Source organism: Schistocerca cancellata, chromosome 3 (genome assembly GCF_023864275.1).
Source record: "Schistocerca cancellata isolate TAMUIC-IGC-003103 chromosome 3, iqSchCanc2.1, whole genome shotgun sequence".
In the NCBI taxonomy this organism is placed as follows: Eukaryota; Metazoa; Arthropoda; class Insecta; order Orthoptera; family Acrididae; genus Schistocerca; species Schistocerca cancellata.
Genome location: NC_064628.1, coordinates 242,958,029 through 242,986,027, shown reverse-complemented (window position 1 = coordinate 242,986,027; position 27,999 = coordinate 242,958,029). Strand labels below are relative to the sequence as shown.

Sequence of the window (27,999 nt, the reverse complement as noted above, 5' to 3'; positions counted from 1 at the left end):
AATGTGTGGATTTTATTGTGTGAAATATGGTGTCACCTTACCATTAAAGCTGGAAGGCTGGGTACAGAACCAAGGAAGGGAAAAAGGAGTGGTACATGAGAATTACATAGGGGCTGAGGGAAGGAAAAAGTTAGTGGCAGACGTGATTTTAAGAAATGACATTCAGAAGTGCGAAAGTTGTCCTGAAACACTCAGTGTACCTCCTTAATAAAAATGTGGAGTCTACGACGCTTAAAATAAGAAACGATATTGTAACAGTATCCCCATTCAGCTGGTTGTCCCCATTAATCCTCAGTAGCACGGATAAATAGGGGCATGTGGTATCTAACTATCTTGAATACATTGCCGGTAGGAGTGGACGAGCGGTTCTAGGCGCTATAGTCTGGAACCGCGCGACCGCTACGGTCGCAGGTTCGAATCCTGCCTTCGGGCATGGATGTGTGTGATGTCCTGAGGTCAGTTAGGTTTAAATAGTTCTAAGTTCTAGGGGACTGATGACCTCAGAAGTTAAGTCCAATAGCGCTCAGAGCCATTTGAACCATATACACCTATAATGTTCTGCAGTCTTCTGCAGTGTCACACGTCAGAAAACCCTAATCGTCGAAATCGGATTAACGTTACACAACAGATATAGAACAGGCTACCATTTGAACACACGATTAACCAAGGCAGTATGCTATTCAGCGTTGCTATGACGTGGCCATCAAAAGGTGCAAAGTTTTCTGGCTGTTACAAAGGGAACAGGAGCAAATGTACTTAGTCTTTGCTGAGGTAGTATATGCACTAAGCCTCTCAGCGACAGCCCAGCTTTATTTTAGTTCGTTCTTCCCTTGGCACTTGTCCAAAATTAATATAGATATAGTAGTCCTTCATGTGGCCTCAAACTCTGCAAAACAAATCTTCTCGGGAGTAAAAACCACTATTTAATTGAGACTACATCACTGCAAATAATAAGCACAACCAGTTCGATAGACGAACGAAGAATATGGCTATTAGAGTACTATTTGCACTTTTGCTGTATCGAATTACTCTGATGTAGAGCTGGCGTTAAAACTGCAAACCTTGAAGAGAGCGAACAACAGAGGTAAAACAGGCATTAATGTGCTACATGCTCCAATTATGCAATTATTTAAGATTTCAAGACAACTGTAAAATGTCGGTAGCAGTAACACTTTCTACATGCTGAATACAAGGAAAGATTACGCAGTAGGAAAGACTACACTGCGTCACGTAGCTTGAGTCAGGAAATGTGCTTGGAGCAAAACAAATATCACGTATACAGCCAAAGCGAAGACATCTGAAGATTCACAGTATACAGGGCTATTACAAATGATTGAAGCGATTTCATAAATTCACTGTAGCTCCATTCATTGACATATGGTCACGACACACTGCAGATACGTAGAAAAACTCATAAAGTTTTGTTCGACTGAAGCCGCACTTCAGGTTTCTGCCGCCAGAGCGCTCGAGAGCGCAGTGAGACAAAATGGCGACGGGAGCCGAGAAAGCGTATGTCGTGATTGAAATGCACTCACATCAGTCAGTCATAACAGTGCAACGACACTTCAGGACGAAGTTCAACAAAGATCCACCAATTGCTAACTCCATTCGGCGATGGTATGCGCAGTTTAAAGCTACTGGATGCCTCTGTAAGGGGAAATCAACGGGTCGGCCTGCAGTGAGCGAAGAAACGGTTGAACGCGTGTGGGCAAGTTTCACGCATAGTGATGTGAAAGATTCAGTGTTTAAACCTCCTCTACCAAGAAACGTGCCAGAACTGCGAGCTCGCATCAACAATGCTTTCGAACTCATTGATGGGGACATGCTGCGCCGAGTGTGGGAGGAACTTGATTATCGGCTTGATGTCTGCCGAATCACTAAAGGGGCACATATCGAACATTTGTGAATGCCTAAAAAAACTTTTTTAGTTTTTTTATGTGTGTACAAAGCATTGTGAAAATATCTCAAATAATAAAGTTATTGTAGAGCTGTGAAATCGCTTCAATCATTTGTAATAACCCTGTATAACCGCTGTTGTGGGTCCGCCTGACGCGGCAACTGAGAGGCGCAACAAAAAAAGTGCGCTAAACGATAAGGAATGGCACTATGCTCTCTTTCCAGATGAGTCGCGGTCCTGTGAACTGAATCACAGTTGGGCGATTCTGTATGCGGAGTTTCTGAGAAAATACATTGCCACGTCGTATTTGTCATCGTCGTATGGACGCAGCATGTGGGACGATACAGTGCTTAATTTCTAATATCTTACGTGCCGAAACACACCTCCTGAACCACGCAACTCCCTTCCCCCACCCGAGCCATAATAATAACAATCTCGTGGCGTGATAAAAATTACATTGAGAAATCATGTTTTTAACAAAGTACGTTCTGAAATTCAGGTTTTCTAAAAAATAATTTCTTATAATCGAAACAATAAAACCACAAGATTTTAGATGACCGTCTGCCCCTGTAGCAGTGTCACTTTGATCCCTAGTTCTGCTCGATACACATCGGCACAAGTCAGTGTTCTTCGCCACTATGACGTCAAGATTTCAACTGCTGCCAACCGCAACGTTCAGACAGTTGCATTGTAGCTGCTCATGAATGTGTATCCAGTATTAACTTCTAAACTATTTAGTGAAGAATGACGATAAATATATTCCTGACCCTTCGGGATCACGTACAATTCAGACTTCACGAAGAGTGAGGAAACTCCATGTGATAAGAGACGCGGAGTTATGAGCTTTAAATGCCATTTGTCTTCTGATCATTGAGTTATATTATATCCCGTTTCATTTCTACAGATATTCAACACATTTGAACAGGTAAGTCCCTGTAATACGTCTTCACGAAATGCCATAGCAGTTGTTCAGTGAGTAGCGCTTCACATCCCGGCTGGCTTGATCTTCCTCCTCTCATCTTCACCTCGTGTGTCAGTGCTATGGGAGCAGACTGTAGATTTTGTTTGTTTTGTTTGGCCTCCAAAGTTTACACTCTACGTTGCCCTCGAAGATACATGTTTTCATAAAATACGTAGTTATACAAAAAAATGAATAAATGTATGTATTGTTGGCAGTCGTTAACAAACGACAAAGGACACGAAGGTTACCGATGTCAACCGCTCACTACTTTAGAATGAAGCTCGACTTATCTTGGGCATACTGCACGTACACGCACATGCAAACGCACTTGCACATTCACAGGTACGAGCACAACTACAACGTCACCCCACACCTCTGTCCGCATCACATTGATTACCCTCGGTCACGTTTATTTATGCCGGCACGGAGATACATTATAATTCCGTTGCAATTTAATACACGTGTACTATTTTAAATCTCCTGTGTCGGCTTGTCACAGTGATTAAAAAAAAAATCCCCGGGAGGCACCGGGACACGCTCTGGCGGAAATTAAGCCCTGGTGTGACGGCATGGTCTACCATTTAGAGCACAGTATGATCACAATCATCTCTTGATCTCTTAACTGGTCATTTAGAGTGCAGCTGTAACATTTCTAACGTATCAGTGGGGGAGGGTCGTTGTTCCCTACCTTTGATGTTTTCGTGAATTATCATTCAACAAGAGAACGAAAAATGGCTCTGAGCACTACGGGACTTAACATCTGCGGTCATCAGTCCCCTAGAACTTAGAACTACTTAAACCTAACTAACCTAAGGACATCACACACATCCATGCCCGAGGCAGGATTCGAACCTGCGACCGTAGCGGTCACGCGGTTCCAGACTGAAGCGCCTAGAACCGCACGGCCACAACGGCCGGCCCAAGAGAACGCAAAGCCTTATGTTGCCTGTGTTCTACTTGCCCACTCGATACAGGGTTTGTTCGGCTGTCGCCATTGCCATCACGTTCTCCAGATCTCTTATTGACTGAAAGCATATGCCATTACTGAAAGCATATGGTCATGGGTTGCAAAGACACAGGAACTTCACCAACAGCCAATCAAAACGACCAATGAACTCTGGCATGTATTTCAGGCAGCATAGAATAACGAAGCCATATCTGTCATCCAAACTCAGTTCAGCGCGATGCCCAGAAGGGTTAAAGCCACTGGCGTTGCTGCAGGTGGAGGCCAAATTTGTGCAGGTTCCCGAAATTTTGGTGATTCCTGGGCGTATGCAATTTACCAAAATGTACTGTTTGGTTCACCTCAAGCCTTGATGAAAATTTATAAAATGCAGGAGTTAGTGCCTTATGTCTGCTGGAAAATGCGTTTATTCTGTGACATACAGTTGCTCCGAGGTGAGCGGATCGCTTACGTGATAAATTAGCGATCAGCGGGTACTCTGTTACGAGAGACGCTAGCGTGAATATGTTTACGATTCTGAAGACAATAACTGTCTAGTGTTACAGGTTATTTGTAAAACAGATGGGAACTAACTATTTGACGAGTATAGAAAGAGGTAAAGAAGCCACTGGTGTAAGTTTTAGCGAGAGTATATTGACATATTAAAAGGTAGTTCTACCAGTATCAATTATTTTCAAAAGGTTCACCCGTGGAAAGTGAATTTGTGTAGGCTTCTATGCAGAACTTGGTACATTTGGTTAGTGGCTCTTTCCTGGTAAATTTGCAAGCATAGTCAAGGAAATTAGAGAAGTGTTTTCCTGCAATTAAGAGAAATCTGTTTTACAACTGCACGTCATACAACCAATGCGAACTGGATAGCACCGAATCAAATTTCGAGGATTCTATGTTAAGTTTCTATTTATGACCAGTAAATTCATACACGACCGGAGATCATCGGCGGATGCTTCTGCTCTACGAGATCGGCGAGTTTGTACAGGGGGATTTTTTCCACCGAGTACAAACTCTAGGGATTTTTCGATGAGAGGATACGGAACAAAAAAGGTCTAATCAACTTATGCCCGGAAATGAATGGTTTCCACGCTAGAGACCTTTATTTAATCACACATTGTTACAGAGCCTGTGGTCTAATACGCGCTGTACCATGCATCTACAGTTACAGTATGTGTTGAATATAGTTTCAGCCGGCCGGTGTGCCCGAGCGGTTCTAGGCGCTTCAGTCTGGAACCCCGCGACCACTACGGTCGCAGGCTCGAATCCTGCCTCGCGCATGGATGTGTGTGATGTGCTTAGGTTAGTTAGGTTTAAGTAGTTCTAAGTTCTAGGGGACTGATGACCTCAGATTTTAAGTTACATAGTGCTCAGAGCTATTTGAACCAATTTTTTTTAAAAATAGTTTCCATGCGCCTCAACGCGTGCGTGTATGAGCCGTAGCATGTTCTGTCTCATACGTTCACATAGGCCAGGCTGCATCCGAGCAGTATCAAAGGCAACATGGGTATGCCGTTCCAGTGTCTCCACATCTGAAATGGGGTCTGCATACATGATACTTTCTGAGAGGGCCCCATAACCAGAAATCGCAAGGGATGAGATCCGGTGAACGAGCAGGCCATGCAACTGGACCCTCGTGTCCGATCCATCGAACAGAGAAGACACGATTGAGATGCGTCCGAACCTTAAAGGCAAAGTTGGCTGGAGCACGATCATAATCACATTTCCCACTACGTGTGGTGTCCGAGTATTTGGGGTACATCCTTCATGATTTCCTGCTTCCTGTCTCAGACAAACGGCGAAACACTCTTGAAAACATTGAATGCTGTGGTTGTTGTCGGCGGGGGTAGGTCTCCTCATACAACCTCGCTGACCGCCGCCCGTTGCCATTTGCCTTTCCGTAAGTAAACACCATGTCGGCAAGCTCTCGGTTCGAATGCGAAACCATTGCGTACAACGCCCTATCCCATCCACTACAAAGTGATTCAGCAAGAGAAGTGAACTCGATACAACATCACCAATAACTATGGTCGGAGAGGGCGCTAAGACATGAGGAACAGAACCACCCTCCAGGAGGAAACGACGCATACCGTATCTGTGGCTGCAAGGTACAGAGCGTATTAGACCGCAGTCTCTGCAATAATGTATGATTGAATAAAAGGTCTCTAGCATGGAAACCATGCATTTCCAGACAGAAGTTCATTAAACCTTTTTGTTCCGTATCCCCTCATCGATCATTCCCTAGAGTTTGTAAACGGTGGAAAAAATCAGCCTATATAACTGCACTTTTATTATTATTGGCAGGTCATCTTTTTATCCGAGTACATTATACCACACAGTTTCGACGAAGACATAAAGATTACCGCTTGTGTTTTGCGAGACTTTGACGATATACAATAATACGGAATCATTAGGCCTTTGTAAATTAGTTCTGACTTCGGATAATTAAAGAGAATAATTTCTTTTTCTTACGAGATTAAGTTTTATCAGTGTAAAAGTAGAGGCACAAGACATTTCAGTTACGCATCCTTAGAAATCAGAAGTTTAATTGCTTCAATAAATCGTTAGGAGCATTTTCAATGCATCACATCATCACACACATACGTACTCGAATACAAGCTAGGGTGAAACTTTATTTATGACTTTAGTACGCTGTTCATACCGGCAAAAACCAACGAGATGATCTCACACGGAAGACTGTCGACAACCATCACAAAGAAATGCAATAATGAACAGTGCAGAATGTGTCTGTATCGTGATGGCCAAAATACACAGTTATTATAGTATTTTTTGTAACTGATTACACAAATTTTTCACAAAATATCGGCTAAATATTCTTGTTACAGATTTAAAAAAAATTTATTATTGTTTCTCTTTACATTCACATGGCTCCGAGACTTCTCAACTTCAGGAAGGACTATACAGTTTCGCATCGTTGCTTGCCGATCAAAGCATGTGCGTAGCGAATATCGGAAATATCACGCTATCTGATAAAATGTATCAGACCACATGTTACAGGACATTAATGACGTATGTGTCCACCCTAACCCTTATGACGGTTTCAGCTCTGCTGGGTAAGCTTTCAATGAAGTGTTGTTTTAGCTGTGGTTGTTCCTTTGCTTTTCAAATTCACATAAACGTCATCAACAGCCGACTTGAAAAGTTTTAGAAGTATTAAAATGCTCCTGATGGATATGTTATTCAGGCGACATACGATGATCAGCCAGCCTTCTAGGAACGCCATAACTGTGGACGGGTTGTCATGGCTCCTGTAATCAGCACCGAGGATAGCAACATCTCGCGAATGGCGAATGAGGATCCGGCCTCTGCAATTTGGGCTAGATGTAGCCTGCGAGGCGGATGCGAAGGCTAGCTCACACGTTTAAGGCCAATTTCACATCTGTGGCCGATCGAATCGACAACGAGATATTCGTCAGGTGGAGGAGTTTCATGGCCGGGACTGAGGAATGATGAGATCGCGCCACTCTCGGAGGAGGAGGTGGGACGACATTTCTAGCGTCCCAGTACGAAGAAATCAGGACACAATGACGGGCTTGACAGCGTTCTACTGATGCAACTCCCTTCTGAAGCTCATTGGACACTGGCAAACAACTTTAACAGCTTCTTGTGGTTCGTTTATTACCCTTCGATGTGGGAATATGCGAAAATGCTAGCTATCCTGAAGACCAGCAAGGACCAATGGCTGATGAAGGATTTTTGGCCAGTCAGCCTACTTCCCTTCATGGAAATTTCCGAGAAGTTGTACGCCAGGCTTCTCCTACCAGACGTTGCTGAAGAAGGCCTCATACCAGATGAACAGTTTGTCTTCTGGAGGGGCCATTCCAGGACATAACATGTACTGCATCTGACAAAGCAAGCACAGAGAAACATGGGGCGTTGCTAATACCTTGAGCCATGCTCCTTGACGTTTACAGATTCTTCGATTCCGTGTGGTATGACGGTCTAATGTACAAGATTTCTGTGCACATGGTACCGACGTCACATGCTTCTCGCCCACCTCTCCGGAAGAATAATCCACATTTGGACCAACGACTGGAAATCTACAAAGTAGCTGATACGTTCATCGGTGCTGCAGGAGCCTTTGGTCGGCTCTCTGCTGTACTCCCTGTGCAAGTCCTGTACTCCCACGGTGGCACACATACAGTTTGTGCACGTCTGCGCAGTTCATCCACAGTATGAACACCAATATGCTTGATTGCCGTCTCTAGTTTGGCTGCTGTTGCCTTGGCTACTGGTTCGTAAAATGGTGTTTAAAGTATTGTGCTGCCTTCTACTTTACCAACTGTCGTTATCCCAGATGGTCCCACCCCAAGGTGCAGGACAGGATGGGGATGACTCTTGATAGACATCTGTAGTCACCACCGCACATCCAGGGCACTAAGAGAGGGGCGCTCTACCTTTTCACCAAATCGATGTCGAATCTGACACCACACCTTGGTATCAGAATCTACCCAGCCCTGCTCAGACCACGGATGGAGTAAAAAGCTGTATAATGGAGACATGCTGCTGCCACGCCCATAGCACAGCTCCAGAGTGTATAATCGAGCCCTGATGTTCTCTTCATACGGTCCTTGGGGATACACAACGAGGCAACAACATGAAGACACTGTCAGCCAACAGTCTTGTGAGACAGATTTCGGTAGAGTGCGCCCCTTTTCTATTAGAAGGCACAACAGTCGGCAAACCTACTCGTCCGACACTTGGGGCAGTACGCCGGACATGGTACGAGAGTAATTCACCATCACAGCGTCAGATGAACTAGAGCAGATGCATCCAGCCCACGTCACAATTCAACAACTGAAGAATAAATCAGCACCGTCTGATGCGAGAGTCCAAAGAAGAGACTGTTTGGCCTGCACACAGTCAAGTGGGCTTGTCATTTCGAGTGCATCCGAAAATGGGATATCATTCTAGTGACGGTATGGGTCGGAAATGAAGAACTCTACTAACGTAAATGACTTTCTCAAGGAGAAATTGTTACAGCCTTATGTCTGATAATCAGCGTTTCAGAAACGGTGAAGGTGGTCCAATATTCATGGTTACTATCGTGAACACATTTCTCGTTGCATCAGCTCGATGTTCGTGTACTGATGCGCCATCGTTTAGCGAACGGCTGCTCTAAACATGCACCACAGCATGGAAGCGGGCAGGCGGTGACAGAAGTAAACCACCTGGGACGTTCATCTGGGCATCGATGCTACTTGTGGTAGCAATCTGAGGCATCGTGACAGCTGTGCACTACGTGAATATTATGCTTACCACCTGCATGTCTTCATGCCCGATGTCTTCCCCGACAGCGAAAGCTTCTTCCATCAGAATAAGGCTGGAATCGTGCTACTGTAGTTTGTGGAACATGACAGTGAACCAATTTTGTTGTCTTTGCCACTAAATTCGCCTGCTCTGAACGCTAGGGAACGCATCTGGGACGCCGCTAGGCGTAAGATCCGCGTCCACATATCACCGGTTCGCAATTTACAGGAATTGTATGAACTGTTCATAGCTGTCTGGCGTCACATGTCTCCCAAAATCTTCCAAGGACTTATCGAATCCACGCCACGTCGAGTCGCTATCATATTAAATTACAGAGACGAACCAACGCCCTATAATGTATATGGTAATAAAGTTTTGAATCGTCAGTGCGCGAGTTCGTTTATGCACCCAAAACGAAGGAAGGTCGATTATTTGTAGTAATCAAAGTGTTCGGCACAAAGTAAATAGTAGAGTGATAAGTGACTGTTATGACAGGAAAAGGTTAGTTTACCCTAACTAATAAAATTGTGCATAAACGTAACTGTTCACTGTAGAGTGTGTATTGACGATAGGAGAAATTTAAAGTGTATTCTAATGTCTCCACATAGCCTTTTCCTCTCTGATAGCATCTAGTAATATATGAGGATACTGAAAGGGTATTTCAATACCTAAAGGGAGGTGAAAATCTAATAGTGTTGGGGGAAGGAGTAAAAGAAAAGGTTACGGGAGAATATGGGCTTGCTACTAGGAATAAGAGAGGAGAATGACTAATTGATTTCTGCAATAAATTTCAGCGATTAATAGCGATTACTCTGTTCAAGCATCATAAGAGGAGGAGGCGTATTTGGAAAAGGCCGAGAGAAAAGAGATCACATTATGGTCAGGCACAGATTCTGAAATAAAATATTGGATTTTAAAGCGCATCCGAGAGCAAATATGGACTCAGATCCAATTGAGCAATGATGAAGAGCAGGCTGAAGTTTAAGAGACTAGTCAGAAAGAATCAGTTCGCACAGTGTGGGATATGGAAGTATTAAGGAGTGAAGAGATACGCTTGAAGTTCTCTGAGGCTATAGATAATGCGATAAGGAATAGCTTAGTAGACAGTTCAGTTGAAGAGAGGGAATGACAAAACTTGGAAAGAAAAACGTAGGTACAAAGAAGGTAACTGCGAAGAAACCATGGCTAACGGAATAAATACTTCAGCTGATCGAGAAAAGAAGGAAGTACAGAAATGTTCAGGGAAATTCAGGCATACAGAACTACATCTCACTTTGGAATGGAATAAATAGGAAGTACGCGGAGGCTGAGGCGAAATGGCTGCATGAAGATGTGAAGAAACCTAAAAAGAAATGATTGTAGGAAATAATGACTCAGTATAGAGAAAAGTCAAGTCGACCTTCGGCGAAATTAAAATCAAGGGTGGTAACACTAAGAAGGCAATGGGAAATCCTCTGTTAAATGCAGAGGAGAGAGCGGATAGGTGGAAAGAGTAAACTGAAAGCCTCTGTGAGGCTATGATAGAACAAGAAAGGGGAGTCGATATAGAAGAGCGGATCCAGTATTATAATCAGAATTTTAAAGATCTTTGGAAGACTTAAGATAAATAAAGCAGAAGGAAAAGATAACATTCCATCAGAATTTCTAATATCGGTGGGGGGAAGTGTCAACAAAACGACTGTTCCACGTTTGTGTGTAGAATGTAATAATCTAGCGACATACCTTAAGACTTTCGGAAAAATATCATCCACACAATTCCGAAGACTGCAAGAGCTGACAAGTGCGAGAATTATTTTACAATCAGCTTAACAGCTTATGCATCCAAACTGCTGACAAGAATAATATACAGACGCATGGAAAAGAAAATTGATGATGTGTTAGATGATGATCAGATTGGCTTGAGGAAAGCTAAATGCATCAGAGAGGCCGCTCTTATGTTGCGGTCGATTATGGAAATAGGACTAAGGAAAAATCAAGGCACTTTCGTAGGACTTGTCGACCTGGAAAAAGCTTTCCACACTGTCGAATAATGCAAGGTTTTCGAAATTCTGAGGAAAATAAGGATAAGCTACAGGGAGAGGTAGGTAGTGTACAACACGTACACGCCCAAAAAGGGAATAATAAGAGTGGAAGGCCAAGAATGAACTACCAGGATTAAAAAGGGTGTAAGACAGGGATGTAGTCTTCCATCTCTGCTGATCAATCTATACTTCGAAGAAGCAGTGATGGAAATAAAAAGTGAAACAGAATTACAGGATCTACTGTGTGGAATGAAGAGATTAATCAATACGGAACATACATTAAAAGTACATGAAGAAAGTAGAAAGTAATGGGAAGTAGCAGAAGTGAGAAAAGCGAGTAACACTAACATCAGAACTGGTGATGACCAAGTAGATGAAGCTAACGAATTCTGCTACTTAGGCAGCAAAATATCCGATGATGGACGAAGCAAGGAGGACATACAAAGCAGACTAGCATATGCATAGAGGGCATTCTTGTCCAAGAGAAGTCTACTGATATCAAACATAAGTCTTAATTTGAAGAAGAAATTTGTGAAACTGTACGTTTGGAGCACAGTATAATACGTAGTGAAACATGAACTGTGACAGAACGGGAATAGAAGAGAATCAAAGCATTTGAGAAATGAATCTACAGAACAATGCTGAAAATTAGGTATACTGATAAGGTAAGAAATGAATTGGCAAGAAAAAGAATATACGGAAAACAGTGACAAGAAGAAGGGACAGGATGGTAGGATATCTGTTGAGACATCGGGTATTAGAGGGCGTCTTAGAGGTTAAAAACTATATAGGCAGACAGAGATTTCAATGCATCCAGCTAATAGCTGAGCATGTAGATTGCAAGTGCTACTGTGAGATGAACAGTCTGCACAGGAGAAGAATTCGTGACAGGCCGCATAAAAAATGAGTGAATTCCCACATTTAACGTTCCATTCCATGGCTGCGACGCTATCGATTGTGTTTGTAACTTGTCCTGTAAAGAGGTCGATAACTGAAACTAAGGAATACTATGTGATCAAAAGTATCTGGACACCCCTAGGTGCATTGTGCTGCCACCTAATGCCAGGTACTCTATATCAGCGACCTCAGTACTCTATTAGACATCGTGAGAGAGCAGAATGGGCATTCCGCGGATCTCACGGACTTCGAACGTGCTAAGGTGATTGGATGTCACTTGCGTCATACGTCTGTACGCGAGATTTCCACGCTCTTAAACATCCCTAGGCCCACTTTTTCCTGTGTGACAGTGAAGTGGAAAAGTGAAGGGACACGTACAGCACAAAATCGTGCGACAGTTGAAGAGGGTCGTAATGTGTAATAGGCAGACATCTATCCAGACCATCACACAGGAATTCCAAACTGCATCAGGATCCACTGCAAGTACTATGACAGTTAGGTGGGAGGTGAGTAAACTTGGATTTCATGGTCGAGCGGCTGCTCATAAGCCACACATCACGCCGGTGCATGCCAAACAACGACTCGCTTGGTGTAAGGAGCGTAAACAGTGGACGATTTACAGTGGAAAAAGTTGTGTGGAGTGACGAATCACGATACACAATGTGGCGATCCGATGGCAGGATGTGGGTATGGCGAATACACTCTGAAAGTCATCTGCAGCGCATTTAGTGCCAACAGTAAAATTCGGAGGCTGCGGTGTTATGATGTGGTCATGTTTCTCATGGAGGGGGCTTGCACCCCTTGTTGTTTTGCTTGGCGCTATCGCAGCACAGGCCTACGTTGATGTTTTAAGCACCTTCTTGCTTCTCACAGTTGAAGAGCAGTTTGGGGATTGCGATTGCATCTTTCAATACGATCGAGCACCTGTTCATAATGCTCGGCCTGTGGTGGAGTGGTTACACAACAATAACATTCCTGTAATGGACTGGCCTGCACAGAGTCCTGACCGGAATCCTATAGAACACTTCGCGCCAGGTCTCACCGACCGACATCGATACCTGTCCTCAGTGCAGCACTCCGTGAAGAATGGGCTGCCATTCCCCGAGAAACCTTCCAGCACTTGGTTGAACGTATGCCTGCAAGAGTGGAAGCTGTCATGAAGGCTAAGTATGGGCCAACATCCTACTGAATTCCAGCATTACCATGGAGGGCGCCACGAACCTGTAAGTCATTTTTAGCCAGGTGTCCGGATACTTTTGATCACATAGTGTAATTATGTATAGTCACATTATTAGAATTCGCTGCTCTTCCATTACGTACGCATCATCAAACACGAGTGAAGAATTTTTGTCCGCTAGATGGTCACCGTAGTACTGCCTTAGGGTTCTAGTGTCGCCGCAATAAAACACGAGAACATCGTAAGCAGCAATGAGCAGTTGTAAATTTGTCGTGTCAAACATACTTCGCAAAATGTTGTTAACAGTATATTGTACGATAATTCAGTGCACTTACCTATGCGTTCGCCGGTTTCAGTTGTCTTCACTTGAGTAGTGACGAGAGCATGGTAATGACTCCTGAGTGCCATCAGCTGGTCGTGGCTGCCCTCCTCGACCACGACCCCTCCAGACAGTACGTAGATTCTGTCCGCATTGCGTATTGTCGACAGCCGATGTGCTACAATGACCGTTGTACGTCCTTCGATGGCCTGAAATGCAATTTTGGTACCTTTAAATGTAGAGTATTAATGGACTGTATCTAACCAGACGGAAGATTTATGACGCAAAAGAGGAATAGAAGAAAGCAAGTTGCTACTGTATAATTTTGCTGGCCCTTCCAGATCGTATACGCGTCTCATTCGTCGAGGCTAGGCTGGCCAACAGTTTTCTATTCTAATTTACAAGTACTGTGCTGCTTAATGTGTTCTTATTTCTGCTAAGCACGTAGGAGTAGACTCTGATACAAAAACAGTTGTTTCCTTCTGTAGTAAAAGAGTGAAACACAGTGCCACCACATTTCCCATTTCTCTCTGATAGCATCAAAGGAATAGGCAAATTTAATGTTCCAGGCATTTTATGTCTCCAATGGATGTGTCATCCATCTTCCTAAAAGAGATGGGAAAACAATAATGAACAAATACACTTTCTTTCGTTTCTAAAAATCTGATATACTCCCAGATAGAAATAAGCGACTATTGTAACTGTTTGTATAATTATTTATTACATCACAGTCGCTTGGATATATGAAGTATAATCGCATGAGCAGTTTTGGGAAATTGCCACCATCCTCATATGTGCTTAACCCGAAAGAAACTTAGTACACCAAGATATAAAGAAATATAGTTAAACATTTTTAATATGATGAAGTCATTTGACTTGTTTCCATCTGCACTTGATAAAAAGACTATCATGTGAGTCTTTTATTATGTGACTATATGATTTACATTCAATGAAATATTTGGATTGCATTATTTTCAAAGAGCTGAAACGATATTTCCTTATACATCTGTACGAAGCTATTTAGTGGATTAAGCGCTTCTGAAGATGGCAACTACCTGCCGAAACTAGTAATGCGAATATACACCGACGTAAAAAAAAATCCCAATTCCAAGGAGTTGTACGACATAAGAGAAAGTTGGCTGACGTGTGGCCGGCCGAAGTGGCCGTGCGGTTAAAGGCGCTGCAGTCTGGAACCGCAAGACCGCTACGGTCGCAGGTTCGAATCCTGCCTTGGGCATGGATGTTTGTGATGTCCTTAGGTTAGTTAGGTTTAACTAGTTCTAAGTTCTAGGGGACTAATGACCTCAGCAGTTGAGTCCCATAGTGCTCAGAGCCATTTGAACCATTTGGCTGACGTGCTTCTACATCTGAAAGATTCAAATTCAGGACAGTCGCATAAGAGAGAAGCTAGTAGAGCCACTACGAGGATAAAAATAAGGTTTGATTTAAATATATGCTGTAACGATCGTGAGCGTTAGGTACCTTTCAGATCGAACGTGGTGAGTTGATGCTAATGTCTTTAAGGCGACAAAGACGTCACTGAGTTTGAACGAGGTCTTGTAATAGGGCTAAGAGAAGCTGGATATTCATTCTGTGATATTGTAAAAGTCTTGTCAGGAATGTAGGCACTTTACATGATTGCTGAGAACGTACGGTCGCAAGAAGACCAAGCTCCGGACTGCCACTTGTCAACACTGAGAGGGAAGACCATAGTGTTCCGCATATGGCCCCGGCGTATCGTACTGCATTTGCAGTAGCAAACTAAGTAGTAGCAGTTGGCACCACAGTGACAAACAAACCGTTAATGACTGGTTACTTCAAGGGCAGCTCCGAGCCAGACGGCCTGTAGTTTGTATTCTATTAACCCCAAACCATCACCATTTGTGATTTCAGTGGTGTCAAGCTAGTGCTCACTGATTAACCTGTGATTTTGCAATGTTAATCACTTAAATATGTTGCCTAGACAAATGCATTCACGAAATTCCATTACTCTGCGTTAATTACCTTTAGATGTTGCGATTGTTTCTTCCCTCAGCTACTTCATACATCCAGGAAATTGTGACGTTATAAATTATTATACACACTTCTCTTGTGAAACATCATGGCAGACTGAAACTATGTATCGCACTAAGTCTCAGGACTTTCGCCTTTCGCGAGCAAGTGCTCTACCGACCCTTTCTTTTATAGAGATGTAACTCCCCCTCTTTTGCTCCATCATATTTGATTTTTTTACGATATCTATTTATTTTTGAATAAGGAAAACATCTTTATTTTAATTAATGGTTCGTTTTTAACTTTTTTAATTAATTTATTTTTGTTTTTTCGGTTTGTTAGCGCCACAGTCTGTTACAAGTTGGAGCAGACGAGGTTGGAAGGGGTCGAATCCCGAGGCCCTCCCCCATCCAGCATCCTCACTTTGCTCATATTAATTTTATTTATTTACGTATTTACTTCATTTTTTTGTGCAAGTGTCTACAAGTCCACTTGTCCGAAACTCCGAAAATCCCGCAAGGTGATAAAGAATGGCAGACGGGCCGAATCCAAGGTATAGAAGTAATCATATTTCATTCCGAATTGGGTGAGGAAACGCCACCCCGGGAACACGCCAACTTAGTGGAGGCGTGGTAAAAACGCTGTTGAGATAACTGGCACATTACGTGCGATAACGGGAACTGCGCGCAACCTCCGCGTGTGCAGTCTGCAAGTATTGCCAAAAATCAAGGAGCGAGTGATGACCATCTCCATATAGATATGCCAAGGTCCAGCCCTTTATCCAGAGAACCGCCCGAGACTTTGGTGCAGGAAAATATTCCACCGCTGGGTAAAGAAAGGTAGCGGTGTCAGTAACATGCGGAGGTACATGTAGAAACCAGACGACCATTTGTCGCCCCAGCAACCAGACATCCGCAACGGTTACACAGTTGAATCGGTGATGACCATAGTTGACACAACGACAGACGGCGCAGAGGGGGGGAGTCCGTCAGTCCCATGGCATAGAGCCTCTGATTAGATGCATACTTCCTACAGGTCGCATAATACCAAGTCGATGTGAAATGCGTCAGAAATCACAGTCCGCCGCAACAATGGGAACTTGCGTTGCACGACGATACAGATGTCACCCCGCAGGAAATGGACATAGAAATCCTTCGCTCGTGGCAGACGCGTTCGTGTTTGGCGCGAGCATAATTGAATTCCACAATAAAGGCCACGAGGCGTGCGAACGCGGGCCTGATGCTGCCGATCAGGACTGGCGGGGAGAGGGAGGGTGGCACAAGGAAAAGAGAGGTCTGCAGTGCGCCGTCAATAACGAAAATATCTTGTCATTATTATTTAATAAGGTGACAGGGCGGTAGTGGACCGTAATAATTCCAGGCGTCGGTTTGTGAATGGGAACAATAATGCCCTCCACAAATAATGGCGGAATCGCAGCTGCAGACGTTATCAGTTTATTATACATGTCCGTCCATCATGCAGACATGAGACCACAAAACGCACCCCTGATCTCCTGGGAGGTGAAAAGTTCCATTAACGTAACGTCCCTCCTCCTTGTGCACCAACTGAGCTACCCAAACACCACTCACGATCCATCGTCACAGCATTACTTCCGCCAGTACCTCGTCTCCTACCTTTCAAAATTTACAGAAGCTCTCCTGCGTACCTTGCAAGACTAGCACTTCTGGAAGCAAGCATATTGCGGTGACATGGCTTAGCCACAACCTGGGGTATGTTTCCAGAATCAAATTTTCACTCTGCAGCGGAGTGTGCGCTGATACGAAACATCGTGGCAAATTAAAACTATGTGCCGGACCCAGACTCGAACTCGTCGTGCTTGGGTATCTCAGACGATACTTTCCCACGAAAGGCAAAGTTCGAATCTCGGTCCACCACACAGCTTTAATCTCCCAGGAAGTTTAATATTATCACACCTCCGATGCAGAGTGAAAATTTCAATCTGGAAACTTTCCTTGTTGTTACGCAAATTACATTCATGTGTTCGAAACGAATGACTCATGCGATTACCACACGTTGCTTACGTAATATACTCATTGCACCGGCGATGTGCTATGTGTTGTGTGCGTATCTTCGGCATTGAATCTCATTGACTGGAGTAGGATTGTCTTCAGTGGTGAGTCCCATTTCGCACAGAGCCTCCGTGACGGGAGAAGACGTGTCTGGAGATGAGCCGAACAGCGGTGGGGTACCGAACTGACTGTCGCCTGCCATAAGGCACAACAACCAGGAGTAATGATCTCGGACGCCATTTATTTTCATGGTAGGTCCCCTTTGGTTGTCATCTGCGGCACCCTTACAGCACAGAGGTACGTCGATGATATTCTACGCCCTGTTTTGTTCCCCTTCAAGGCAGCCCATTATGCAAGGTAATACCCTCCCGCACACGACGAGAATTTCTACCGCTTGCCAACCCCACCTTGGCCAGCACGGTAGTCGGATCTCCCCCAGTTGAGCACTATGGGCAAGGCTCTTCAACCAGCTGGGGATTCGGACAGCGCCAATTGGACAAAATTTAGCCTGACATCCCTCAGGGAGGCATCTAACATCTCTATAAATCAATGTTAAGACGAATAACTGCTTACATAAGGGCCCGAGGTGGACCAACGAGTTATTGACGTGCTCAATTTTTGAAGCGCTTTGTTCTGAATAAACCATCCATTAAAAAGTATTGTTATCATTTTTTAACCTGTAAATATACAGCACCTCAATCAATTTCAGTCCTGTTCGGATAATTCCGAAGTCGTGTGTATGTAAGTGTGTGTGTGTGTGTTTTGTGTATGATTTTTTTGCGTTACAAATAAAGCAAACTTTCATTAACGTAGGTTGAATTTCCGTTCGTGATAAACCACCCACAAAACTATGTTATAACAACATGGTGTTATAGCTGAGGGTTGTGAATGAAACGCCTGAAACAGTATTTGAAACAGTATACATGAAATTATTTTGTAGACCTGGTTGCCACCTTGCTTGCGGTGCTACACATTGCAATAGCAATTTTTCATTCAGTTGGGGGACAATCTTTGCGGCAAGCCGAGAAATTATCAGTTTGTCCTAGTAATGTAACGTACGATGCACGTGTTCATTGATGATTTTGTGGCAACTTATTGCTGAGGAGTGTTGGACTTGAATAATCAGAAGCCAACAAATTTAATAAAAAAAATTTAAAAAATGGCCGGAGTTAGGCTTACAGTTATTTAAGAGTTGATACGTTGTCAAATGGAATAGGGAGATCTTGAAAATATTTATTATGAAAATTAATCGAAAAACAGTTTCGTCACGATGTATAAACGTAAGATGTAAGAATGCAAAGTCTCCAGCGCTAATACTGAATAAAACGATGTATAAAACGGATATACAGCAACGTCAAGTGATTAAAATTACGCTATCTTTCTCCCAAGCATTCCTTGGTCATTGTCAAATGGTATGACTGCCAATGCCCTGCCGCACATCCCTTATACACCCTATCTGCCGGCTGTGAGGTCACTGGTGCTCGCAGCATCACCACATATGGAAATGTTTTGACTCAGCGTTCAATGTACCCGTTTCAAATGTGCGATCGCTGGAGCCCACGCTGCGCTGAGCTGCAGGCTGCCGTCTCTATTTAGGGCGTTATCTGTGGTTTTTATTTCAATAGCTCTTTAATTATACATTCCCAGAAACCATTAGTGCGACCCACTACAAGAGGTTTCGCCGAATTTTATCCGGTGACCGTTTTCTAAAGCACACTCAGCTAAAGCGGATTTCTCGGGTTAGCGGAGGCGATAAAACCTCCCATGGTGCTTCCTTCATTGTTCCAATGTGCTTATTGTTTGTCCGACGTAAGACTGGCCACACTCGCAAGCTATCTTGTAGACTCCTGGTGTTCTGACACCTGCTACAACTTTAACTCGTTTCAGTAACTCATGGATTTTTGTAGGAGGCCTGAAGATCGATTTGATTTTTTTTTTTTTTTTTTTTTTTCCATCCGGTTCGTATTGTCCGACACGAAGCCACGGAAAGACAAGGAGGAAAGTTTCTTTTCCGGCGCCTCGTCGTTAGTGTTACTGTGATTCTTGTTTCAAATCACTTCATTCCTTTGATGAACTTAAAGCCGTTGTTCCTGTAAACCTTGCGTAGGTGGCAGGGCATCAGCGTTATTTCCAGCTGCTACAAATCTCTTCATCGAGAATTTTGAGGATACTGCCTTAGATACGACGCCATTAAAGCCTAGCAGTTTCCTGCGATACTTTGACGACACTTTCGTGATTTGGTTCAAATGGTTCAAATGGCTCTGAGCACTATGGGAGTTAACTTCTGAGGTCATTAGTCCCCTAAAACTTAGAACTACTTAAACCTAACTAACCTAAGGACATCACACACATCCATGCCCGAGGCAGGATTCGAACCGCTCGGCCACTCCGGCCGACTCGTGATTTGGCCCCGCGGACATGAGAAACGTGATGAGTTCTTGGAATACCTCAGAGGCATTAACTTCAGCATCCAGTTCATCATGGAGGTAGGAAAACATAAAGCATTATCCTTCCTTGACGTCCTCAACGAAATGAAATGGACGTCTGGGCCACAGCGTCTATTCAGTGTTATCGCTCCAAGACTCTGCTTTCTTAAATGCCGCTTAACTTTATATGTCATGACGAAACTGTTTTCGATTAATTTTTATCTACTGTAGAAGACAAGGGGTTATATTTAGGAAATACGGTGCGAAATTGTGATTTAGTGTGTTTCAGTGGGCGATGCACCAGCCTCATGGCAAACGACGAACGAAGGCTGGCCGGCGCGTTATGCAGGTGACACAGTTTTGCAACGAGCGTCGGTATGTGTGTACATGCGCGGCAGCCATCAGAACGCAGCATTAGCAGAATTACGCAGGCGCGGGCCGCGTGTGGCGCGGTTGCGTTAGCCAACTCATCGAGAACCTTCTAATAAACACGCCGCCGCGTAACCGGCGGATTCAGCAGCGGCCTGCACTATTTAAGGGCATCAGAGGTGGGCGTCGGCATTCGGTTCGACCGACTGGACGTTAGGTCGCTGTCACGTCGTCATCAGTGACGCTGTCTCCGAGGACCGGTCAGCGGGGGGCGTTGCCCGCTGCTGAATCGGCGATTGCCGTTGTCGTCACGAGCCGCCGCCGCGTCTACGAGCTAGGCCACGCCTCATGCCGCTAACCTCCTACCGACTGCACAGCCGCTGACTGAGCGCGGCGTCGCGTTCCCCGGACAGCATGCATCAGCTCGTGTCCACCGCGGTGGGGATGAGCTACCGGAAACTGTATTGGGAGAACCAACAATAAAGAGGAAGATTGCTAAAAACAGCGACCTTCTTCTACCCAGCCACGCCTTACAAACCCAACCACGTCACCCGCTCCGGTCATCCCATTACAAGTGGTGTCATTCGGGCAACCTGCGCATCACACACTCCTGTTACAATTGGTGATAGTATGTGGTCTTCTCTCTGGATTTGGAAGAAATTGTGGCTGGTAATCGACGAGGATATGTGGCACATGAGAAGGGCAACAATGGATCAGCAACTCCTGCAACATGACAAGTAAGTGCCAATTTTTCGTTTGGTGGTTTGTCCGAACCTGTAGCATAGTACATCTTCCCTTCCTGTTCTTCTTTCTGGGCTTACTGTAGTCTTGATTCGATAGCTGGTAGTGATGGAGCAGTCTGTGTCAGCCGAGGTGGCTATTCAGCAGCTACTTGAGTGAGTGTCGGAATTAGAGATAGGGCTTGCGCGGTCTAAAGAAGCGAGCAAGGAACGGTTTGCTGTTAATGCAGTAATTCTTGACACTAACGCTGCGTCTTTGGTGACCCCTTTCTCGGAAAAAGCTGGGGAGGATGTTATGATTTTTTTTTTTGAGAACCTTAGTACGGCTGCTAAATTGGGAAATTGGGGTGCAGTATCACTTTTGCATGTGGCTAAGTTGAAAGTAGCTGGGGATACCAGAGCTACGTTACATCCATGAAGAATTAATAGATGCTCGTACATTTGAAGTATTCAAAAAATGGTTGCTGGAAAGATGTCGGAGGGAAATACGTCTAAGTATTATCGGGAACAATTGAATAGATTGTATCAAAGGAATGGGGAATCAATAGAAGTTTTTGTAGATCGAATTCGAAAAATTAATGTTAACACCTTTGAGCTAACGGATTCCGATAGGGTCAATGAAACCATTCTGCAGGAAGCGGAGCAGAGGGCACTAGACGCATTTTTGCGGGGAATACAACCTGAAACCTCCTGCAAGATTAGGATGGAATTCCCTAAGACTCTCAATGAGGCAGTCGGAATCGCTGTAGCGTTAGAGGAAGTTAAAGCAGTAACAAAGACGCAGGACAGGAAAGCAGTATTTAATGCAGAAATAAAATGTTGCATGGGACACATTAGACGCGATTGCAAGGAAGTGCAGTGTAGGAAATGCAGACGTTGGGGTCACTGGGAGCGTAATTGCAATGGGTCTTGGCAGAATCATGATAGGAAACCGCAAGGTGGGCCTCACCCCCCTCAGTTAAACGGGGCAGGAGGTGGTGTGTCCACTGTGCAACACCCCTGGTAAGGATTAATGCTAGTGCAGAATCAATGGCAGACTTTTTTTGACCGGCTTGGTGAGGGGCAAACCGTGCAAATTTTTATTGGATACCGGGTCTCAGGTATCCGTGGCGAGTAGAAGTGTACTCGGTAGAGTAGAATTAAAACCACCACGCTGGGCGTTAAGTGGCTTGGGTGGGGGACAGGTGAAGTCACTGAGATCAGCGGTGTTGAACTTCTGAGTGGAAATGAGGAACTTCCAGGTGAAGGTAGAAGTTCTTCCAGTTGTTGGCAGCAGCTATGATGTCATACTCGGATTGGATTTCCTGGTTGCGCATCACACAAAAGTTAACCGGGAACGGCGTACAGTAGAACTGGACGGAATACAATTTCGCCTAGGTTCTGCGGCCGAAATACTATTACCGTCGCATGGAACCGCCCAGACGTCGGGTGGGCCAGCTAAACTGCCTACAAGGTCCCTTAGGGTTAACTCGCAGGATACTATACCAAAGGGCACAAGGAAAATAATCTGGGCAGATGTTGGAGCTAACGTGCTGGTAAATTCGTTGCGTGTCGTTGAACCTTTGTTTGAGAATTAGCCGCTGGATAAAATGAAGTGTTTTACGCGCCGTAGTGTGTCCTAAGTGCGGGAGATAGAAGGAAAAAGGGTTGTGACTGTCAGTATTGATAGTTTTGGCCTTGAAGAGGAGCAGTTAGCACGGGGTACTGTAATAGCGAATCTGGAGATAATAGTTGGTTGGTTGGTTGGTTTGGGGAAGGAGACCAGACAGCGTGGTCATCGGTCTCATCGGATTAGGGAAGGAAGTCGGCCGTGCCCGTTCAGAGGAACCATCCCGGCATTTGCCAGGAGTGATTTAGGGAAATCACGGAAAACCTAAATCAGGATGGCCGGACGCGGGATTGAACCGTCGTCCTCCCGAATGCTATGGAGATAATAGGGGAAGATGAACTGGATAAGGATTTCGCAGCAGATTACACAATGCCGTGAGAGTCTGTCAGCTGGTCCGTACTGAGGGGTACAGTAGTACATTTAGAAGGGCAAGACAGAGAAGTCATGGAGAACCTTTTGACGGAATATAAAGAGTTATTTAATTCTCATGGCCCATTGCCCGCCACACTGTTAGTTCAGCATTACATTCCCACTGGGAATGAAGTACCGGTGTATAAACGTCCATATCGTGTTCCAAAAAGTTTACAGCCTGTCGTGGAAGAATTTATTATTCAACAGCTTAGGGATGGGATAATAGAAACCAGTAGTAGTCCCTGGTCCGCTCCTGTCGTAATAGTGGGTAAAAATTCACCAGATGGGGGCAAGGCATATCATTTTTGTTGTGATTATCGTTTCCTGAATCAAAAACCTGTATCGGATGCATACCTGATGCCTAATATCACTGAAACTCTGGATAATTAGGGCCAGTGTCGGTACTTCACGACCTTGGATCTTCGAAGCGGGTACCATCAGTTGGAGGTCGCCCCTGAAGACCGACCGAAGACAGCTTTTTCAACACCTACATGTCATTTTCAGTATCAGCGAATGCCTTTCGGACTCAAAAGCGCTCCGGCAACTTTCGAACTGTTACTAGATAGCGTGTTACGAGGGCTGAAACCTAATTAGTGTATGGTATGTTTGGACTACATAATTGTTTCCTCAAAGGACGTGCAAGAACACGTGCGCAGTTTGCGCGAAGTTTTCGATCGTCTGAAAGCAGCGCGGTTAACTCTTCATGTGAAAAAATGTCATTTTTTGTTGCAAGAAGTCCGTTATTTAGGTCATATTATAGGACAGGAGGGTGTCCACACGGATCTAAAACTTGTAGAGGCGGTAATGAATTTTCGAACACCTACAAAAGTAAAAGAGTTCCAATCCTCGCCAATTTTTGCAGGAGGTATATTCCAAAATTTGCGGAAATAGCAAGGCCCCTCTCGCAATTGTTGAAGAAGGGAGCAAAATTTCACTGGTCAGCAGAATGCGAAGAGGCTTTTCAAAAGTTAAAAAAATTGTTAACATCTAGTCCGGTTTTGGCTTTTCCAGATTTTAGTAAACAGTTTATATTATCTTGTGACTCTAGCAATTTTGCTTTGGGTATTGTTTTATCTCAGGTAATAGATCTGCAGGAACACCCGATAGCATATGCTTCCAGACAGCTAAACAATGCAGAAAAAAAATTACTCAACAACCCAGAAGGAGCTATTGGCATTAATTTTCGGAATAACCTATTTCTGGTGTTATTTGTATGGACGACGTTTCAAGGTGATTACTGACCGTGCAGCACTTAAGTGGTTGTTAGGGCTTAAAGACCCAACGAGTAGATTAACTAAGTGGGCTTTGCGTCTTAGTGAGTACGATTTTGAAGTGATTCATCGACTGGGCAAATCGCACAGAAACGCGGATGTTCTGAGTCGTAAAGCATGCGCCATGGAATGCACAGGAATAAATGAGAACGAATGGGTGGAGCCACAAACCGCCTACACAGATTGTCAACGATATACCTCGGAGCGACAGTTCGTCATGGAAGACGGGATATTGTACCGTAAAACTAGGAATGGTCCACGCATAGTCGTACCAGAAAAACTGCGAAGCGAAATTTTAAGGCGAGCACAAGATTCAATGTTTTCTGGTCATTCGGTTCGAAGAGCAACGGAAAGGAGGGTAGCACAGAGTTATTGGTGGTCAACGCGCAGGCAAGATGTCGATCAGTACGTAAAGAATTGCATTCCGTGTGCTCAATTGGCGGAAATGAGTCATCAGAAAATTGTTTTGCAACGACTACCGGAAACAGATAGACATATCCAATTACTTGGCGTAGACGTCTTAGGACCGTTTGTGCAATCACCAGCGGGTAATCGCTATGTTTTAACAATAATAGATCATTTTTCACGGTATGTGTCTATAACAGCTATTCCGGACTAGCGACCCGGAACAGTGGCTCACTCCATGGTGCATCAATGGATATTGAAATTCGGAACACCTGAAACTATAATTACAGGTCAAGGGTCAAACTTTATGTCTGATTTTATGAAACAGTTATGCAAGTTGTTGCATGTAAAGAAATTGAGAACGAGCACGTTACACCCACAGGCTAATGGTCGCACCGAGAGAGTTCATCGTACAATAGCTAAGATGTTAAGTTATTATGTAAATTCTCAACACAACAATTGGGATACCCTATTGGCGTTTGTAACTGCGGCGCATGACTCAAAAGTGCATGAAAGTACAGGATTGTCTCCGTATGAAGTACTGTTCGGTCGGAAGATGCCATCTCTGTTTGAATTACTCAAGACTCCACCAGGAACCGATATTTCAGCTGTTAAGGATTTATCCACAAAGTTGAAAACAATGTGGCTGCAGGTGAAAAAAATGAACACTAAAGCGTTAGAGAGACACGACGAAGTTCACAATAGAAAGGCGGCTTTACCCAAATATCATGTGGGACAATGGGTATGATGACTAATGCTTATGTGCCAAAAGGCAAAACGAAAAAATTTGTATCCCATTACCAAGGACGTTTCCTGGTGATCGAAATGACAGCGCCGGTGAATGTCAAATTACAGCTTCCAACTCGCCCTACTATTGTGTATGTGAGCCGAATTAGGCCTTTCAAGGGGAATTTTGAGGAACTTCCTTCATTGTCTGTAGTAACTTCTAGTGGAGAGAGAGATGAATCTACAGGGTGTTTCAAAAATGACCGCTATATTTGAAACGGCAATAAAAACTAAACGAGCAGCGATAGAAATACACCGTTTGTTGCAATATGCTTGGGACAACAGTACATTTTCAGGCGGACAAACTTTCGAAATTACAGTAGTTACAATTTTCAACAACAGATGGCGCTGCAAGTGATGTGAAAGATATAGAAGACAACGCAGTCTGTGGGTGCGCCATTCTGTACGTCGTCTTTCTGCTGTAAGCGTGTGCTGTTCACAACGTGCAAGTGTGCTGTGGACAACATGGTTTATTCCTTAGAACAGAGGATTTTTCTGGTGTTGGAATTCCACCGCCTAGAACACAGTGTTGTTGCAACAAGACGAAGTTTTAAACGGAGTTTTAATGTAACCAAAGGACCGAAAAGCGATACAATAAAGGATCTGTGTGAAAAATTTCAACGGACTGGGAACGTGACGTATGAACGTGCTGGAAAGGTAGGGCGACCGCGTACGGCATCCACAGAGGGCAACACGCAGCTAGTGCAGCAGGTGATCCAACAGCGGCCTCGGGTTTCCGTTCGCCGTGTTGCAGCTGCGGTCCAAATGACGCCAACGTCCACGTATCGTCTCATGCGCCAGAGTTTACACCTCTATCCATACAAAATTCAAACGTGGCAACCCCTCAGCGCCGCTACCATTGCTGCACGAGAGACATTCGCTAACGATATAGTGCACAGGATTGATGACGGCGATATGCATGTGGGCAGCATTTGGTTTACTGACGAAGCTTATTTTTACCTGGACGGCTTCGTCAATAAACAGAACTGGCGCATATGGGGAACCGAAAAGCCCCATGTTGCAGTCCCATCGTCCCTGCATCCTCAAAAAGTACTGGTCTGGGCCGCCATTTCTTCCAAAGGAATCATTGGCCCATTTTTCAGATCCGAAACGATTACTGCATCACGCTATCTGGACATTCTTCGTGAATTTGTGGCGGTACAAACTGTCTTAGACGACACTGCGAACACCTCGTGGTTTATGCAAGATGGTGCCCGGCTACATCGCACGGCCGACGTCTTTAATTTCCTGAATGAATATTTCGATGATCGTGTGATTGCTTTGGGCTATCCGAAACATACAGGAGGCGGCGTGGATTGGCCTCCCTATTCGCCAGACATGAACCCCTGTGACTTCTTTCTGTGGGGACACTTGAAAGACCAGGTGTACCGCCAGAATCCAGAAACAATTGAACAGCTGAAGCAGTACATCTCATCTGCATGTGAAGCCATTCCGCCAGACACGTTGTCAAAGGTTTCGGGTAATTTTATTCAGAGACTACGCCATATTATTGCTACGCATGGTGGATATGTGGAAAATATCGTACTATGGAGTTTCCCAGACCGCAGCGCCATCTGTTGTTGAAAATTGTAACTACTGTAATTTCGAAAGTTTGTCTGCCTGAAAATGTACTGTTGTCCCAAGCATATTGCAACAAACGGTGTATTTCTATCGCTGCTCGTTTAGTTTTTATTGCCGTTTCAAATATACCGGTCATTTTTGAAACACCCTGTAAGAAAAAGAATAAGAAAGGAGTACATACACAAGAGAACCAAGTTAATTGTGGAAGCGATGAGAAATGCTATTATGCTCTTAGGCCATGCGTAAAAAGGAAGAGCTAGTATGAGTTGTTTTTCTTTTGTTTCTCAGGTGGCGTGACGTTCTGGTAAAAACAGCAGTTACAGCGTCATGGGTTGCGCTGAGGAGGGAAGACGGAAGGTGTGCACTATCTCTCAGCATAGTTATTCTGTTTTGCTGCTGCAACTTAGCTTAATCCTTGAAGGTAAGTCCTATATCAAGTGGTATTTTGTTCTCGCGATAAGCAGACGTAATTATGTCCAGACGACGAAATCTGTAAATTAGAGGATATATTCAATGAACTTCATTCCATGCTGGGTAATCAGTCAAGGTTTAATGACACACAGGGGGAATATCAGCTACAACGATCAGCTTTTGCACACTTACAAGCTCATGCGTTCCTCACTGAACAAGTCTGGCTGCGTTGTCAAACAGGTCCAGTTACCATCTGCCCTGCGAAATAGTTACACACTGTTCCTAAATCTGGTGAGTATTCTCTATTCCGCTCTCAAGAACCAGTCGCGAAGTGCCCTAAGGAAATTATAGCAGGCACGGTGCAGTTCTTTCAGCAAGTGGGTCCACATTGGGTATTTTCAGTAATGGAAAACACAGTCGTTATTTGCGTTTGTTACGAGCAGGGTAAGCAAGGCAATACGTAAAGAATAGAA

General features: G+C 44.3%; 1 protein-coding gene across 1 annotated transcript in view; it reads right to left on the bottom strand.

Moving 5' to 3' along the window:
- The window catches only part of LOC126176244 (ATP-dependent translocase ABCB1-like), a 158,897-nt gene that overhangs the window by 57,104 nt on the left and 73,794 nt on the right, over positions 1-27,999 (bottom strand). Inside the window, exon 11 of the mRNA XM_049923389.1 lies at positions 13,512-13,704. Coding sequence (XP_049779346.1) covers positions 13,512-13,704 — 193 coding nt within the window. The remainder of the gene's footprint in view (positions 1-13,511; positions 13,705-27,999) is intronic.